General features: G+C 44.5%; 2 protein-coding genes across 2 annotated transcripts in view; one reads left to right on the forward strand and one right to left on the reverse strand.

Annotated features, from left to right (window-relative positions):
- On the reverse strand, nucleotides 1-15,486 carry LOC119393906 (NADH-ubiquinone oxidoreductase 49 kDa subunit). Its single transcript, XM_037661097.1, has 12 exons — nucleotides 15,280-15,486; nucleotides 14,758-14,861; nucleotides 14,382-14,491; nucleotides 13,952-14,153; nucleotides 11,440-11,552; nucleotides 10,439-10,677; nucleotides 8,400-8,519; nucleotides 7,396-7,525; nucleotides 1,577-1,672; nucleotides 1,322-1,405; nucleotides 864-921; nucleotides 1-180 (listed from the first exon to the last, which is right to left on the reverse strand). Exons 1-12 carry the CDS (start codon nucleotides 15,369-15,371, stop codon nucleotides 143-145), a joined length of 1,386 nt encoding a protein of 461 aa, XP_037517025.1. The 5' UTR covers nucleotides 15,372-15,486; the 3' UTR covers nucleotides 1-142.
- Nucleotides 15,487-15,693: 207 nt separating this feature from the next.
- LOC119393907 (RNA-binding protein 42-like) overlaps nucleotides 15,694-18,092 on the forward strand; it is a 73,016-nt gene continuing 70,617 nt past the window's right edge. Inside the window, exons 1-2 of the mRNA XM_037661098.2 lie at nucleotides 15,694-15,918; nucleotides 17,479-17,624. Coding sequence (XP_037517026.1) covers nucleotides 15,866-15,918; nucleotides 17,479-17,624 — 199 coding nt within the window. The 5' untranslated portion in view covers nucleotides 15,694-15,865. The remainder of the gene's footprint in view (nucleotides 15,919-17,478; nucleotides 17,625-18,092) is intronic.

Consider the following 18,092-nt stretch of genomic DNA (forward strand, 5'->3'; position numbering starts at 1 on the left):
GCCGAAACAAACACCTTTATTCAGGCCTGCAGCGTAGCATTCAGTTGACAGTATTTACACAATTTATTTACCACAACGACAGGCCACGAGATGTGGATGTTTCTAAGGAAACTGCTGATGCCTACGTCGAATCGTGCGGGTGCTAGCGGTCGACTTCTCCAAACACGATATCTAGCGTACCTGCAAGATTAAACACAAGAGTTAGCACGATTGTAATTTACCTCAGGCCACAACTGCCTCAAGTGATTGAATGACCTTCCAATTAATAAGCTGTACTTAAGTTGCTGAACAGCAAACAGAATGACTGCAGATTGCATTTTAAGCCAACAAGACAACGCTGCAGGTAGACTAACGAGTGCACCCGCGCAAGTTCGAGTCTCTAATGGAAGCTGTTCAGTGGAACAGAACAGATTGCTTGTTGATGAGTTTATGCACAAAAATGACACTTTAATGCATGTAGTGAATCCACAAATAGCTTAGTTAATAGATCAAAAGGTTTTCATTAATGATGATTGTTGCACTATAATCTATGCTCAGCTGCAGCTGCCACTACTAATAGCAGTGGCACACATTAGAGAGGATCATACAAAAGGTACTGTTACAATAAAAACTGTTATGCGCCACATTCTGGATGGCTGAACCAAGAGCAACATATTTCATTGCAAATTTTCACTAGAGTCACTTAGCACACAGCATGGATTAATGATTTTCAACGAAGTACTAGATTATACCTAGTCATGCTCATTTCCCCCTACACTAACGGGATTTGCTGGTCTGACACTAAATTTGCTTCCTATGAAAGTGAAGCACAAGTTAGTGCTACAGTCATGGCTCCGAGCAGAAGGCCTTATCTACAGGCTTACCTATGATGGCCACAATGTCGGCCAGCATGTGGTTCTTGCCAATAAAGTCCAAGGCAGACTACAAGACAAGAAACAAAGGAAGAGCATTGAATAACTGCTTAAAATAAGTGCACATGGCGAATAAAAAATAAAAATAAGAAATGTATTGCAACTTCAGTGTCAGAATAAAGAAAGCGAGAGGGCTTCAGTGCATATCGCGAGCCAACTTTCGAATGAACGCCACGATCGCCTTAGTAATCTGGATTAACCTTGTACTAACACTTAATGTACATTTTCCTTCAAGCAAACTTTGATATTTCAAAATTCTAGTATAAGCATGGCAAACTTCGTGCTTATACGAGAGAGCCCCAAACAGCTATTAATGTAAAATTTTTTAAAGAGAAATCAAAATTTTGAAGCACAGCAGTTTATATATCTGACACTCTGCCCGCACCAAAATGCTTCCCTGACATGCTTACCAGATGAGCGAAACCGGGTGCCTTGATCTTGCATCGGTAGGGACGGCTGCTTCCATCCGATATCATGTACAGACCAAACTCTCCCTGCACATGGGTTACATGAGTCACGTTACGAAGCACGCAATGCTGACGGCAGTAAAGTACTGGGTCATAGCAACTTGTCACTGTTACTAAATGCTACAGTGGTGCTACTATACAAGGAGAGTAGTATTATATATAGGCGATTCGGCTGTGCCGCACTGATCTGTGGCTTACCTTAGGTGCTTCAACAGCAGTGTATGTTACACCAGGAGGAACCTGGTAGCCCTCGGTGAACAGCTTGAAGTGGTGAATGAGGGCTTCCATAGACGTCTACGACACACAGATGAAAAAAATACAAAGAAGAATCAGAACAAGGGTAGTCTGGATGCAGTAAAATGGTTTGAGAAAGATGAAGTAATGGAATACAAGATAGTGCAACTAACAAATGCAAAATAATAATTGTGTTCAAATGTTCTGGAAGGTGGAATGAACAGTGCAAACATGCATAGCAATCTGCACGACACCATGCAAAGTCAAGTAATCGATAACTGATGTCAGTTTAGCATACTTATCCTTTTATAGCCTAGATTTTTAATTTTTTTGCCTGAAGAGAAGTATTCGAATTGCAGCTAGAGCTGCTTGTATGCTTGCAAAGAACACTTGTAAGTACTCGCACCATTTTATAACCCCAAGTGAGATTTGTAGAATAGATTAAAGGGGTCATGAACCACTTTTCCAAGTAATGATGTAATGACCTCAGTATCGGAGTTTACTGCCTCCCGAATCGATTGCCGCAAAAATTTCTCGAATCCGTCAAGAATCAGCGGAGTTACGGGGGTTTGGCGCACGCTCCGAGCGCTTTCTCTCTTTTCTCGTGCCGACGAGCGCACTGGAAGCTAGACAGGGAGGGATGGCATGGGGGAAAGAAGTTACGTCAGCGCGCGTCATGAAACGCGATCGCTCTCCCGCTGTGATTCGCTCGCGCGAGTGCGGCTACCGTGTACAGAGGAGTGCGGCGCCGGCAAGTGGCAGCACCCCGCGGCAAGAAGCGCATCTGATCCGAACGCCGCTCTCGATTTACGTCGGCTATCGGCCAATAAGCATGCTATGTCTCTTGCGACGTAAACTGCCAGACGCCCCGCCCACCGACGAGAGTGAGAACCGGCCTCTGTTTGAAAAGAGGGCGCCTGGGGAAACGGCAACTTCGCGCTCCGCTTGTGGTCTTTACGCGGCACGCACGACTGTAGTATTTGGCAGAGCAGTTCATAGCCGTGTCAGCTTCCCGCAAGATGTGTTTTTTCAACAAGCCCAAGGGGTGCTTCATGACCCCTTTAAAGGTACACTGGGCTTCTAGTGCAAAAAAGTGTCTTCACATTTGCATGTTTTTGCATAAACAAACTCAAACCAACCTCTCATTTTATTGCAGCCCCCAAAACGTTCAATACGACAGACATTGATTTCAATTTATTAACCTGAACAGGGACAGCTTTTTTAGAAGTGGTCACCCTCTTTGAAAGCACTATGCCCAATTCACTTTTTCCCAGAAATGATGACATGTTCATAGATTATTGCTGGATGGCCACACATTATGTCCAAAGGCTTCTCTCTCCTGAGACTCGTTTGAGTTCCCAAGTGCAGATTTGGTTAGTATGTCATGAAATTGTAAGAATGGGCTAGAAAAGGTTATAGTAGTCCACTTATGGTACCTCGTAGCAGAGTCCTTCAATGCTTTTCTGGTCGCGAAACTCCTCCGTAACACTATGGGGAGAGCTTGCTATGTCGCCGCAGATGCCGCGCGGCGGCGCTAGGAGCGCGCAAGGTGTTTAGCGGGGGGCATTGAGGAGAGCGTCCCAGCGTAGGGAGAGCTGGGGGCCCGAGGAATCCGACGCCATCGGCGTTCACTTTTCCTTGTTGTTGCTTAATTTGTGTGACTGACGGGTGTGAGAAATGTGTGCAAGGACATGGATGGTGTACGTGAGTGACGATGCCGAAGACTTGCTGTGTACCGGTTGTCGCTCCGGCTACAGAGGTACGAGCGGAAAGGTGTCGTCGTTTAATTTACCGAGGGACGGCGATGAGAGGGCCAAATAGAAACATGCAATACCGCGAGCTGGCGGATTTACCGTCGTTTCTGAACACGTTAGAGTGTCCGAGAAATGTTTTGACGCCACCGACGTTATTCGAACAGACGACTTCATAGTGAATGGAAAAAACGTGTCTTTCCATCGCCAGAAGGCAAAGTTGTGGGCCGGCGCTGTTTCTTTTGCAGCTTGCTTGTTCTTTAGAATAACAGAGAGCTGAGCTAGTTGGTAAGTATTCATTCTAAAAAGACATGGCGTGCAAACACGGACACAAGAAAGAAGTCACGACATCACATACGCCATTTGTGGTGTGATTTCTTTCTAGTGTTGCAGAGTTACCACTCCGGAATTGGAATGACTCTGGAATCATTCCACATTTTCGGGACCCCGGAATGGAATGGGAATGAAATGAGGACAACACTTAGAGGAATGGAATTAAGCGCATTTTGCACGGAATGGAATGGAATCGCATCTTTTTTCAAAAATAGAGCACCTTTTCGTCTATGCGCTGTTTTTCAAACTTCAAACGTTAGTAAGTCAGAGCCTCGAATTGAACAATAAAGCAAAGAGGGCATTAGGGAGGAACGTACTTTCCTACATCCTTAATAGCTACTACTGTATATCGTACTTATATTAGTCATTTAGGCCTAAGTACATGCTTTTCGAAGTCAAAGGCCATAATGCATTCTCTAGGTCCACCTTTAGTTAGCCAGAGCCAAGGGTAGGCGTGGTGTAAAAGTGTGAACGATCTGCCAATTTGTAAAAGAGAAACCGAGGCATAAGTTAGTGTACCTGGGAACCTGCGCGTTGGTTCCCATTGATACCCCCACACGAAAGTGGCAAATGCTCTATGCACAGCCTAATCTTTATCTCACGCGCAGTTTAGTACCCAACACACGTAAATAACCTTTGCAACAAGGAAGACATTGCATACCTGTGCACGGGCAAACATAGAAAGTTCTCCTCACCCCATCCATGCTTGGGAGGCGCGCTTTACAAACGTGAGTGCTGCCAAGCAGTGCAGCCCAGTGTTCCGTATTTGATGCAAAGGCACAAGGGGCCCGAGCAGTGCACTGTTTCAACTAATATCAGCAGATCTAGAGGGCTTTGTTTCCCATCAACCAAATTTTAGGTTTTTCCATATTCATGACCACTCCAGACACGTGGCAAAACTGCTTAGTCTTCTTGAACACTATAGTTTTGTCAGCATAAAAATACGCTGTGTCGTCATTTCAGCATTAACACATTTAAGCTTAAACAATAATAAAAGATCACCACTCGTTCAAATATGCTGACCATGCAAACACTATAGGTAGCGGGAGAACTGCCCCTATGGGAATTAGTAGGGCGGTTGTACTGCATGATATGTCACCAAGCTACTATCCCTCGTCCTTGTTAAGTTGTTTTACATACTTTTGCAGTTCTTAATGCATCTGATGACATGGGCTTTTATGGGGCGTTCATTCTTAACTCGATAAAACTATCAAGATGTCTTTCCTACGTTGAGGAATTACAGGAATGGAATTGAACTGCCGGGCCATTTCCGGAGTGGAAATGGGCTAAGTTTTTTCATTCCGAGGAATTGAAAGGGATGGAAATGCGGCAAGTTTTAATTCCCCGGAATGGAATGGAGGCGCCCATTCCGCAACACTGCTTCTTTCTTGTGTCCGTGTCTGCACCCCCTGTTTTTTAGAATAGTTTTATTGCGATAGCAATTATATGGACAGTCTCGGCTGGATTTTGCCGTCGCCGCCGTCATGCACCGTATATGTATAAGTATGTATATATATATATAAAGGCCCCAAAGAAAAATAATTCAGAAAAATGCTTCCGAAGCGCGGAATCGAACCAGGGACCGCTTGCTCCGAAGCGAGTGGCGCTATCCACTACGCCACGAAACGCAGATCCTCCAGGTAGCTAACGGCGAGCGTTATATAGTACACAACCTTTAGCGCTGGACGGACGCAGAGACAGCAGGTGATAATAAGCATTTTTTCATTACCAGCGAGATGGCGCTAGGAGCCCGACGGGTGCACTTAAAAGTCGTCGGCGAGCTCGCTCGCTTCTCCTTATATTTGCGCATGGGAGAAGCTTGCCCTTCCGCTGTCTGCTCGCGCGGTTTTCTCGTGGCGAGGGGTAGAGGAATGTTTCACGCTTTCACCGTGATGTCCGCGCTCATGTTACGGCGCGTACGAATGTCACTCGAGCTCAGGGACGCCGCTAAACGAACAAACAGAAGATGAGCGCAAACTATCAAGTGTCACAGCTCGACACTTGAAGCACGCTAGTTTCCTTCGCTGCTTCGGCCGCCTTTGCAACAGAAGCGCTGTTCAAACTGAGAGTATCCATTGGTGAGCCTCACTTCGTATAGCATTAGTTCCTTGCTATCGCATTCATTGCTTCGCCCTTGCGGCGAAACTGTGACTTTTTTAATGTTGTTTCCAGCTTACTAAATGCTTTGCATTGTTTCATTGTTTGCCATTGTTAAAAAAAGCTTTTTTTTTTTCGATTTTTATTGACTGAATGTCAACTAAGCAATTTTAAAAATTTTTATATTTTACTTCAGAGTTTTACTGGCCGTGCAGAGAGTTTCCCTACGCTAGGAAACTGTCGCTCATAGCTTTCTCTTTTCTGGGATATTTTTCCAATGAAAGTTTTTCTATCTTTCTCTTTCGATCGTAGCATTCTTGCTTTGTTTACTGTAAATTAGTGGCTCGACAGTGGGATGTTCTCAGACATCTGCATTGAAATAAGCGATTATAGAGAAGTATGGACGCAAAGGGCGTTAATGTTTCCTCGGCTTAACACGTTTTTGGGTATTTTGCCCCAGGTTACGTTTTCCACATTCTGAATAATTTGAAAGCGCAACAGAGCTCTGCTTGTGAAAACATGTGCTTATTTTCTCTAGATTAGCGAAACGCGGTTTCGTTTCAGTTTCTCAAGTCTCCCCTGTGCAGTCTTCATTAAGAAAATCGCAGCATCACGCGGTGCAGACGTAGTGCATCTAAGCAGTCAAGTAACGCATGTTGTGAGTTGTGAAGGTGCCACGAGAGCGAAGATTGGAGATACCCGAGTGCCTTTGCGACGCTGCACAATGTAAAGTGCGACACACTTTCGCTCATTCAATGTCCACGTGACATGAAATTGTCAATGTTACTCGTAGAAAATGGACAAAACGTGGTTACAAACTTGGAGTTAAGGCTAGGTTCGGTCTTAGAGACCAGCTGGTGTTCACGCGGCACGCGGACATTATACCTTGCGAAAGCTTCGTCACTCCCGATTTCAAGTGTTGCCGAAGCTCTGTGAGGTAGGCTGCAGCGGAGTGAAGTTAGCTTTTATAAACTGTAAACACAGGAATGTAGAGCTTTTCTTTTGTGCAATGCGGCCGTGTTAGACTCCCGCGGGGTAGACGGCCTGATTGTAAATAGCGCGATCGGCGCTGGCTCAACTCCCGCTACGAGACTTCAGTTTGCAAGTTGGTGAGTTTGTAAGGCTTGCGCAGTGTCAAAAGTCTAGGTAAGTATCCTGTGCCTGAATAAATACTCTTGTACTCCACTGCCTGAGGTAAGGAACCCCGCTGGAACAACATATACAGCTAATATTGCTGCGTCGGCAAAAGTGTATCCATCGCAGCCTTAACATTAAAAAAAAAAAAAAACGCGAAAGTAAGTTTTTTACACACATATGTGACAAACACATCGTATGTCAGGTGAAGTATGAGTAGTAGTTGAAATATTGCGGTTTGGTGCAGGTTAAACCGTTGCCTCGAACCGGCACAGCATTCAGCCGAGCGCAGCGCGCGCGCACGAATGCCCCCACGTTGACCGTGGTGACCTTAGCGGCCGCCTCTGTCCCTGTATGAAACTGTGGGCGGAGTTTCGTGACCAGAAAAGCATTGAAGAACTCTGCTTGTAGTAAGCACAAGCCATTACAGCTACAAAGTTGGATGAGTAAGATGCCTGACACACGTACCTTCATCTCTTCCCTCGATGGGGGCACGCATTTGTTGTCATCCGTCTTGACTGGACCGGGTGGCATCTTGTTCAGGGCCTGGTAGATGATGTTCAGGCTTTGCCTCATCTCTTCCATTCGGCATAAATATCTGCGTGACACAATATCAAATTGGTAAGCCACTGAAATCAACACAGAAGGGACTCTCTAAGTTTGAAAATCATTCAGAACCACAAATTTTTGCTTGAGCTGACAGCTCAAGTAATCCAAAACCAAAGGCTGAAATATCCCCTTCAGCGGTCGTGTGTACAACTGCACGCATAAACTTCGGAGGTGCGTCACGCACCGCGTGTTTCTTCAAATGGCTTGAAACAGTGTGCACATTTGTGCAGGTTTCCTGAGCGGACAACTAGCGGTCATTTACGTAACTTCATTGTGCTGCGTATTGCTACGGAAGATCACTCTGCTGGAGACACTACCATGTTCGATGATAGTTCGACGTTCCACGTTCCAGTACCAACGTCAAGAGTATTTCTTTTCTTTGCTCAAAAGGAATACAACTAGAAAACAAACTGTGCATGCATTTTGAACCTAATATTTTATTCTTTTTATGTAAGGATTGAAGCTGACTGATTGCAGAATATTTAGATATTTAATTACAAGTTCCATGGTATGGCAGAAAAAAGTGATGAAATGGAACCAATCACACAGTTTCGAGAAGGCAGCTTTGTTATTCAGCAATGTGCATTTCACTACGCTAAGGGATTGTCTAAAAGAAGAAGAAAAAAGATGAAGCTCTCAGTTACCTACTAAGTTGCCTCATTTTTTTGCTTTCTAGGGGGGCATAAAAGCCAATATTTTGCAAGGACGCAGATAAACAAAGCAACCTAGGATGCGTTGATCTAAGTACATAGCCAGCAAAATAGACTAAATAACAGCATGTAACAAGGTGAAATTAAATTCAATTATGTAATAGCACCATAATTCATCAAATGCATGCGATGAAGTCACACTCAAGCTCCGACCTGTCGTAACAGTCGCCCTTGAGCCCAATAGGAACATCGAACTCGAAGTCTTCGTAGGAATCGTACGGCTGCGTTTTCCTGAGGTCCCATTTGATGCCGGACCCACGCAGCATGACACCACTGGGATAAAAAGCAGGTGGGAAAATGCATGCCGTGAGTAACTACGCTTGGACACATTCATAACTTTACTTATAATAGAAAACACTGCACTTAAAGAGACACTAAAAAGAAAAATCAATTTCACTAGTGTTAGTAAACCGTTAGCGGTGTGCGAATATTCGAAATTTCGAATATTTTTCTAATAGCGTTTGCTATTCGATTCGATTCGCACTGGAATTTTGCTATTCGAACTATTCGAACTTCCCAAAAACAAATACAGTCAACGTCCGATTGAAAGTCCCCCTTCAGATTTTCAATATGCTTCACCTCATTATGCTCTCGTATTGCGGCAAAGCTGCCTTTCAAGCTCCGTTACGGTCGCATTTTGTCAAGACAGTCAACGTCCGATTGGAAGTGGTCCCAAGAATTGTATCATGCTTCACCTCATCACACCCCGGTACTGCGGCAAAGCTGCCTTTCGAGCTCTGCTACGGTCGCAAATGTACTAACTCAAGAAAACGCTGGTTCCAACATGGAGATGAAAGATGTGGCAGAGGTGGGGGCTCAATTAATGCTGTTTTGGACCTGAAATTTGAGCAGAAGGTCCGAAAAATCGGAAGCCGAAGCTTTTTAGCATCCGAAATTTCAGATGTTCTTATATATCGACGTCTATAAGGCAGATTTGGAACTCCGGACTTGAAGGGAGCGCACCCTTGTCTGCCACATCAGTTGGGCTTCCACAGAATTTGAAAGAGGAGGAGAGGCTGAGGAAATGGCATCTTTGCCTATCATGTGTAAAGTGTTGTCGGCAACACTGGTTGCACCAAATCATGTACAGAAATAGAATCCGGCCTCTACATTGCCTCATTCTTGATAAGACAACTATGAAACACCAACCCGCCAATGCTTCATCAACCTAGCGAAAAGAAACACTTTCATGTTGCTATCTCATAAGAATATGCTTAGGAATCCTTTCTAACTTCTTTTTCTGCAATTTCGCTTCAAAGTATTCGAAAAATATACAAGAAATATTCGAGAAATATTAGAAAAATATTCGATTCGATTCGCACTCACACTTCAAAATTCGAATTCGCTTCGCACCCAATATTTTGCTATTCGCACAGCTCTATAAATCGTTTCTCCACAATGTTGAAAGCACCATTCTTGCTGCGAGAAGATACTTGGTAAAACCAGAAAACACGTAAAAGGAAAACACAGGTGATAACCTTGTCCTGAAGTTAGCACAGCAACTCTCTTGGACGTCAATGACTTTGATGGCCGCTTGAGCCTAGATGATTCTTCATCCATAAAAATGAACCATATTGTGTTTTAAGGGAGCCAGACTTAAAATAGCAAGTTTCGGGAAATTTTAGCCAGCCATTGTGGCAAAAGTTTAAGGGAGCCAGACTTAGAATAGCAAGTTTCGGGAAATTTTAGCCAGCCATTGTGGGAAAAGTACCGGAAGAGATTTTGAAAACTATGGCATCACACTGATATTCTGGTGCTGGAGCTTAGGGTTTAACATTAAAAAAAAAAAAAAGAGAGATTCAGCAACATTTTCTCATCTAAAGATGAGCCTATTAGTATCAGATACTTGTAGAGTGTCACAGATATGAAGGTGAAAAAGTGCTGTTACGGTCTATTCTACAATGTTTAATCAGCTGCCTATGCTGGAACAGGGGGAACAATGAATGCCAGATAGGTTAGCCTTGAAGGAGATAGACTTTGAAAGATCAAACAATCACTACTGTAGACTCTCGTACGAAACCTGAAGGGACAAGAAAAATATGTTCCGTTTAACAGGAGCTCTGTTTACTGAAAAAGAACAGAAGTGCGGAATTGAAGTACGAAAGCAATCATATTAGAAGTAGTTGTTCCATTTAAGCAGCAGTTCAGTTTAAGAAATTTCCGTTTAATGTATTTTGCCAGTTCAGCTGTACCTGCAGCCCCAGTCGAGTGCATTCTCTGCAGAGATGATTCCAATGTCCACAGTGCGCTGCTTCCAAATTCGGTTTCCGGTGAGCAGGTCTTCGACTTCGTCCAACCGTTCACTGAACTTCGTGGCCCAGTCGTAGATGTCGTCCATCAGGCCCAATGGCATGTCCTGGGCTACACCCCCTGGCCGCACATATGCCGCGTGCATGCGGGCACCGCTCACACGCTCGTAGAACTCCATCAACTGCAGAATCAAAGTAGGTCGCAGAGCAGGAACCTCAGGTAAGGAGGATGACAACTCTAGCGTAGAAACAATCACATGACACTTCTGTTATTTCCATTTCCATCAATTTGATCCTGATCGTAGGTCCCGGGCTGGCACCCATACATTTCTACGAGACCAAACTTTAGTCATTTCGATTCCAAAATTAGCCTTCGCCACATAATTCGAACTTGCCTGGTCATCTTGCACAGGTTCGATTCTAATGATGACAGCAGTAATGGCTCTAACAGCAGCAGCGTTGTGATGCATGCCCCCCGCTCCCCGATCTTTTTTTTTTATGGAAAATCTGACTGAAGCTCGCTTGGGTGATAAAATCCATAAAAAACAGAACGAAATCAGAAAACTTAAACTGAGGTATCCTGGACAGTATCATTACCTTCACAAGATGGCTACCATGGATGGCAAGTTCACTCAGCATGACGATGACCGCTTCCACTCTAAGTATGAGTGTGATTGCAAACAATAAGTTATTTTACTCCTGCTAGCGGTAACAAGTAATGTCAAAATTTATCCAGAGCCTTCTACCATGGTGTCTCCCATAGCCTGAGTCGCTTTGGGACATTAAACCGCACAAATTGACCAACCATTTTGGTCTCACAACAGATACATACCTGGCAAGTGCACTGCATGATAGGTGCAAAACACAATCCTTCCGCCTCGCGTGATTACATGAGCAATTCAAGGCCTAAGCTAACAGAAGCTGCAAAGCAATGATAAGTATACCTTTTCTCGCTCCTCGAAAAGCCAGAAAAATGGGGTAAGGCCACCAATGTCCAGGCAGTGTGTTCCGATGGCCATGATGTGGTTTAGAATCCTTGTTATCTCGCCAAAGAGAACTGCGAGCAAAGGTGTTCACGGGACACCACAGTTACCACAAAGAAGAATTCCCCAAAGACTGGTATGTACACAAAACAGCAGTAAAGAGCAGTTGAACCTTTCCATGTCCCCTACAAGCTGACATTCTCAGACAACTTGGCAATCTATTGCAATTTCCATCACACTCCGTCATTTCACAACCAGGCTAATAATTATTGAACAATGCTTGGTGGGGAGAAAACTGCACAATCTTTTTTCCTAAGCACAAGCCTTTTGGAAATACACACAAGCATCATTAATCATGGTTTACCTTTAAATGGATGCTGCAGATAGCAATACACATGAAACAGCAGAATCTCACAAGCAGCAAGTTGTTTTTAGACTGCGATGACTTCTTCGAAAAATTTGGTGCTGCAAAAAGCTTTCACGCCGCACGTGCGCCTCTGATGGTATACGGTGTCTTGCAAGAGAGTAACACAAATAGTTTAACACTATTTTATGGAAACGCTTTGCTGTGAAAACTGTTGTTCTCCATGTGTAGCATTCATATGCACAGCACTAAAATTGATTTGTATGTATGACGACTGCATGGATGCATACAGTGTTTAAAGCACCCCTGACAATGAAACTTTTGTTTGTGACTTTTTTACTGCAATTTGTAGCCTTGTGTCTGGTACTGCCGAAATTGAATCATAAATACTCTAAAGTGTTATATAGTTAATGCTAGCATCACTAATTGTGACCAATATTAGTGTCACTTCGAAACGCCCACCTAAAATTGCAAGAAACTAGCGCCCCACAGCAGAGGAGTGCGTAAGACCACTTGCGCTCAAGGATTGGTGACGCTGACAGCGCAGCTTTCAAATCGGGGCCCTGCACGCAGTAAAGAATCAAACTATGTGGGTGCTTCGGTATGAGTTAAGGCTGTTAAGAGTGTGTCCCCTCAGGAAAAAGAAAACCATTCCTGGAGTAAGCAGCCAAAACCACCTTGAGAGCAGCTCGACAGAATAGTGAGAGAGGCAAGGAACAATAGCCCTCAACGGGTGCCAGTTGTGGTCCTGTGTGCACCCTGCGAATCCTCTGCGACGTCGATAACAGTACTCGCTTTTCTTGTGGAAAGTCCCATGGGGCCTTCCTCTACGTCATACTAGTGGTGATGTCACGAGGTGCTGCCAACTCAGATAAGCACTCATGCTTACACTAAAACCAAATTAAGACATCTTAAAGGTAATGTTCGCCACTAATAATGGGCCAGAAGTGCCCACTTATACAGTACAATCAAACATCAAAAACATCTTGAGGTTTCAATTTTGGTGTCAGGGGCCATTTATGACTGTGCTGTTTGATGCCACTGCATAACAGTGTTTGCATAACAGGCAATTAACCATTAACAGAAAATAACAGACCAGCTTTACAACTCCGAATCCCAATTTCCTTCTTGTGCACATTTTTTGTGATCTTGTGCTGCCCCATCTTTCAGTGCCTAGAAAATCTGTTAGCAAATGCAATTTATTTTTTTTTTGTAAACCTTGTTGAACACTTATAAAATCACAGAAGGAGCACAAATTTGAAAAGCTTTATAGAAAGTATAATGGAGAATTATAAGGTGTTTCTGAAATCTATTCAATTCTTAATGTACTCGGTACAGTTGGAAATTGATCTCGCAGCATCTTGCTCAGCAGAAAAGCACCTTAGCTGCTAACCGTGTAGGTCTGCATCTTTTGTTGCCCAATTCTAAACAAAAAAGATACCCACAGCTAATCACTACGTCACATGCAAACTGCTAATGTACCGGGGGTATGCTTGGTGCACATTCAATGTGCATAGTGCATAATATCAACTAGTGCATTCCACAGAAATGTATTGCGAAGAATGAGGCCCTACAAGCAGAACCATCTCAAGTCAAGGACTGTACACTGACTGGGAATTCACATTTATTGCAGCACCATGCATACACATTCCAGTTAAGCTGCTGGCTGATTCCCACTCGGACATTGCTCAGCCGTAGCATCTTGCAGCAAATTCGGTTCAGTTTAATACCAAAACTGCAAGCATTACTAGCCTGTTCTGTTCACAATAAAGCTGAAGTGAATACTTGTTGGCGAGACCACTGAAGAGGTGTCAAGTTTGCATGACCTGTCAATACCACGGTGGAACATGTCCTTTACATGAGCAGTGATGTAATGCACCACAGATACATTTCAGCAAATATGACATTTTAAGAATGGTGTTATACACTTCCGCTTTATTGTGCACAAAGCAGGTCACCAATCCACACAAAGTGCTAAACATACCTCACTGCACTCAAAATAATGCATATGCGTGAGATGTGAGTGGAAATCAGCCAGCACTGTAGATAAAACACGTATCCCTGACACTGATTTGTGCAACGTTCTAAGGTCATCGTGGCATCACACACCTCGAATGTACTTGGCACGCTTGGGGATGTCAATGTTGAGGAGCTTCTCAACAGCGAGCGAGTAGCATTGTTCGTTTGCCATCATGGAGACATAATCCAAGCGGTCCATGTACGGCAATGCCTGAGTGTACGTTTTGTACTCCATGAGCTTTTCAGTGCCACGGTGCAGGAGGCCAATGTGTGGGTCCGCTCGCACCACAGTCTGCAAGAACAAAAGATGTAGATGAAAGACAGCACGCTAGTCAGAGAGCACAGCTAAAAGCAAGAAAGCAATGTTTGCGAGCCTCATCTCAATAAGACACGACGAGAATATGTGCGCATTATACAAATATGGAACACTTATTATTTCACTTTGGAAGCAGAATACAGTGAGGAATATTGAGATACATTGCATTGAGTGAATCACGCAGGAGGTTCAGTAAGCACTCACTTCTCCTTCCAGTTCCAGCACAAGCCGCAACACTCCGTGTGCTGCAGGGTGCTGAGGACCAAAATTGATCTGCATGTTTCGAACGTGCTTCTCGGGTCCTTCAAGGTAGTCTGGAAGCCGTACGCAAAGCATTATGTCAAAGGACCTATGTCACATTCGTCATCATATGCAGTTCGCGTTACTAATGCATTGGCCCAAAAGAATGACTGCACTTTACACAGTGTACATAATACATAAACTCTATGACCAGTTTTAAATGAAATGGCTGGCTGTTTATAACGCAGTACACGACTGAGGCTACCATGAGGGGTTACAGCAACATTGGGAATGTCAGCACAACAAGCTGTCTCACGCTACGACGTCTTAGAAAACTGACCATTCGGCGGCAGCGGGGTTATCTTCTTCTGATCTTCATCGGGAGCGAAATACAATCCCGACATATCCTTGATGAAGTCATCATCTGGGCACCACTGCGCTCCTCTGCGAAACGACGAAGCAGAATACAGATCAGCTTGCTATAAGAGGTCAGTCAGAAACAACGCAAGGGGGTGGTCAATATTGTGCGAAATCGAGGAAATGTTTCATGCGGTTCCAACAATCAATTACTCTGAGAAAGTGCGCCTGTCGCTTGCAATCTACCTAGTACACCAAAACTGCCCGGACGAAGCGAAACGAAACTGCCTCTTCTTAAATGCTATTGATCGTCGGCTACTGCACCGATGCGCACGTGGGACAAACCTAAACCACGTAAACTCACGAAGAAAAATAGGGTTTCAACATTTTTTTTGTTTTGTTTTGACGAGGTCAGACACACGTTGCTACCAACCGACCCATCGTAGAGCTGCTGCACACCCGGGCTGCGTATTTGCTATCAGGGAGGGAAGTTGCGGGTGCTTACCTGGCGAAAAACAACGAACCACCAAACTTGGGCACCGCAGCCGGCAGTTTAGGCCGCAAGAGCCGTGCTGCAGCGGTCAACACGGATGCCATCGTAACCTTGCTAACTGGCTGACTGGCTGCGGTACACAGCAGAGAGCGCAAGACCGGCAGCTCGAACGAGAAATTGGTTGCTTTGATACGCAATAGAGGACGCCAGTAAAAAAAATCTGACGATGTTGATAGTCGCCACAACTTAAAAAGTGTTCGTAATTTTTCGTTATGGCAGCACAGGGCTTACCACCGAGACAACATGCACTATTAAGTGGTAGTTTGGAATCTGTGCGTTGTACTTTTGTGTACTACTAGACCAAAATTGTACTACCAGCAGCACAAAAGAGCACAATTTCAGCACCGGAATCCGTATCGCCGCGGACATCATCGTTATGTCTGCTTTCATGTCTTCTAGTTTGCATTCGTGTTTCTGACGTTCGCGCATTTATTGGTAAAATTTGCGTGATATACTGTCGCTTCTCTGTAGTTGGGCTGTTTGTTTCTTGGTTGAAGAACGCACACACGCAACTTGTGTGGACTAACAGCGTTTAGCCATGGCTGGCATCAGCGAAGAGAGACGCAAAGAGATGGAAGAGGAGATGAGCCGGTAAGGCTAGCTTTCTTTGCCGAAACCGTGAACTGTGTTTGTGCAGAAGATTAAGGGCGTCTGTAGTTGTTATTAGGTGTGGCTGACAGCGTAGCAGCCGTATATGCCGCTCAGGTTCCCGCTGCCGGTGTTCTTTGGCAACCACAACGGCTCGGAGTTCAGCCGAGAAAGGGCGCGGGCTTTCAAAACAGTCGGGCCCGTACTCGATCGGATCACGCCTGGCTTTGAGTTGTTTGCCCTATAAGCAGATTATTTAAAAGATGGTAATGAATAGTTAATTTACCAGACAGGCTGTGTCATCGCTTCGCGTCTTATAAGGATTGCTATGGAAGAACGACCAAACCCTTCTCGGTGGTCCAGTGGTTATGGTGCTCGACTGCTGGTCCGAAGGCCGCGGGATCGAGTCCCGGCCGCGGCGGCCGCATTTCGATGGAGGCAAAATGCTAGAGGCCCAGCCCGTGTGCTTAGATTTAGGTGCACGTTAAAAAATCCTAGGTGTTCGAAATTTCTGTAGCCCTCCACTACGGCGTCTCTCATAATCGTATCGTGCCTTTGGGACGTTAATCCCCCAACAATTATTATTATGGGAATACGGCCGCCTATTGCCAACGTTGCTTTATTGCGGATTTGAACTGATTCTAGTCGTAAAAAGTAGTTCCCATTTCCTAGCAGTGAACCCGCATTCAAGCGCAACTTCACAGGGTAAAAAAGCTTTGACTGCAAATTCATACGCACAATTAAATATTTATATGTAGGAATGGCTACTTCCTTGAGAGTTCACACTCTTCAGTCATGTTTTCTCTGGGCTATCGGAAATACTGAGAGAGAACAAAAAATTATGAAGCATTCACTTTCATATTTGCTTTGAGTAGAGCTTCAATAACCACTGATACAAACTGCTACAGAGAAGTTACCTACTGCCTTGGCAGCAAAACCTGAATGTGGAGCCCCGTCTGCAAACATGGCAGGTTGGAGAAACGGCTGCGTAAATATTTTGAGCCTTACCGGGGTCTTCAGTGCATCGAAAGTACTTAGTAAGTCCTGCCCGCAAGGAGCGTGCCATGCTTCCGTCGTACACTGCAACTGGACATCATACACGTGGCTAGGATGAAGTCATATTACTCACGCTTATCACCCTCTTTGCCCTTTACAACTTTGAAAACATTGAGCTTTTGGATAAAAGAAACAACGACACGTGCAGTCCTCACGGATCGAAACGCGACAACAAAACATTCTGTATCACGACCTATGCACAGTTAATCGAGATCACCCCATCACGCTGCTATGAAAGTGGCCGCTAAAGATAAAGTGGGCTCGAATGTGAGTGTTCGAGCCGAAATTACACTATCACACAAGCTGAAGGTGGTGAAAACACAAGTACAAACATTACTTAGCCCTAAATTGCTGCACTGTAACCCACGAGGACATTCAGCATATTTCTGGGCCCTGTGTGGCAACAGTGCATGCCACGAAGGCTTTGTAGCGAGTAGATCACGAAGACGTTCTGCTCATTCGGAATCACGGCTAACAATTCATGGCTTGCCCTTGCGCTGCTTCTAGGTTCGAGCAGGAGATATCCATGCCCGAACCGGGGCACCCTGTTGGTGCCGAAGGTCCACCTCCAGCACCGAGGATTCCTTCAGGACCTGCCCTCCAGAGGCCACCAAGGCTAGCACCCCCTCCGCCTCCACCTCCTCCATTAGCAGGTATGAGTTGTCAGTGCCTCACAATAAAAGGTCCTTCACCAGGCTTTAATTGACAAGTCTGACATGTTGGTGTAATTGCGGACAAATTATGGCAAACAACACATTGAATATCAAATACCCACATTGTTAAATTCTTTGCACAATCTTATAGATTCCAATTACATGCATTCTAACACCAGTATCAAGTCCATTCTAACACACCATGATATCGAGTGTGCTGAATGAAGTTTCTCTGTTTGATATCTGGCATCTTATTTATCAATTTGCATTATGTGATCAAGTTTTTATTCTTATGTTTTATTTCACATCTAACAAGACTATGCTAATTTTTGTTGTGTTTTGTGTAATATCATGAAACATATTTGTTATATATTATGATATTGTGATGTCCAGCAGCCTGTGTGCCAAACGGCATTAAGGAGCAGAGACCTCTTATCAGGCTGTACAGCCTTTAGCCTCTGCTCCTGC

This window comes from Rhipicephalus sanguineus, chromosome 5 (genome assembly GCF_013339695.2).
Source record: "Rhipicephalus sanguineus isolate Rsan-2018 chromosome 5, BIME_Rsan_1.4, whole genome shotgun sequence".
NCBI classification, from domain to species: domain Eukaryota; kingdom Metazoa; phylum Arthropoda; class Arachnida; order Ixodida; family Ixodidae; genus Rhipicephalus; species Rhipicephalus sanguineus.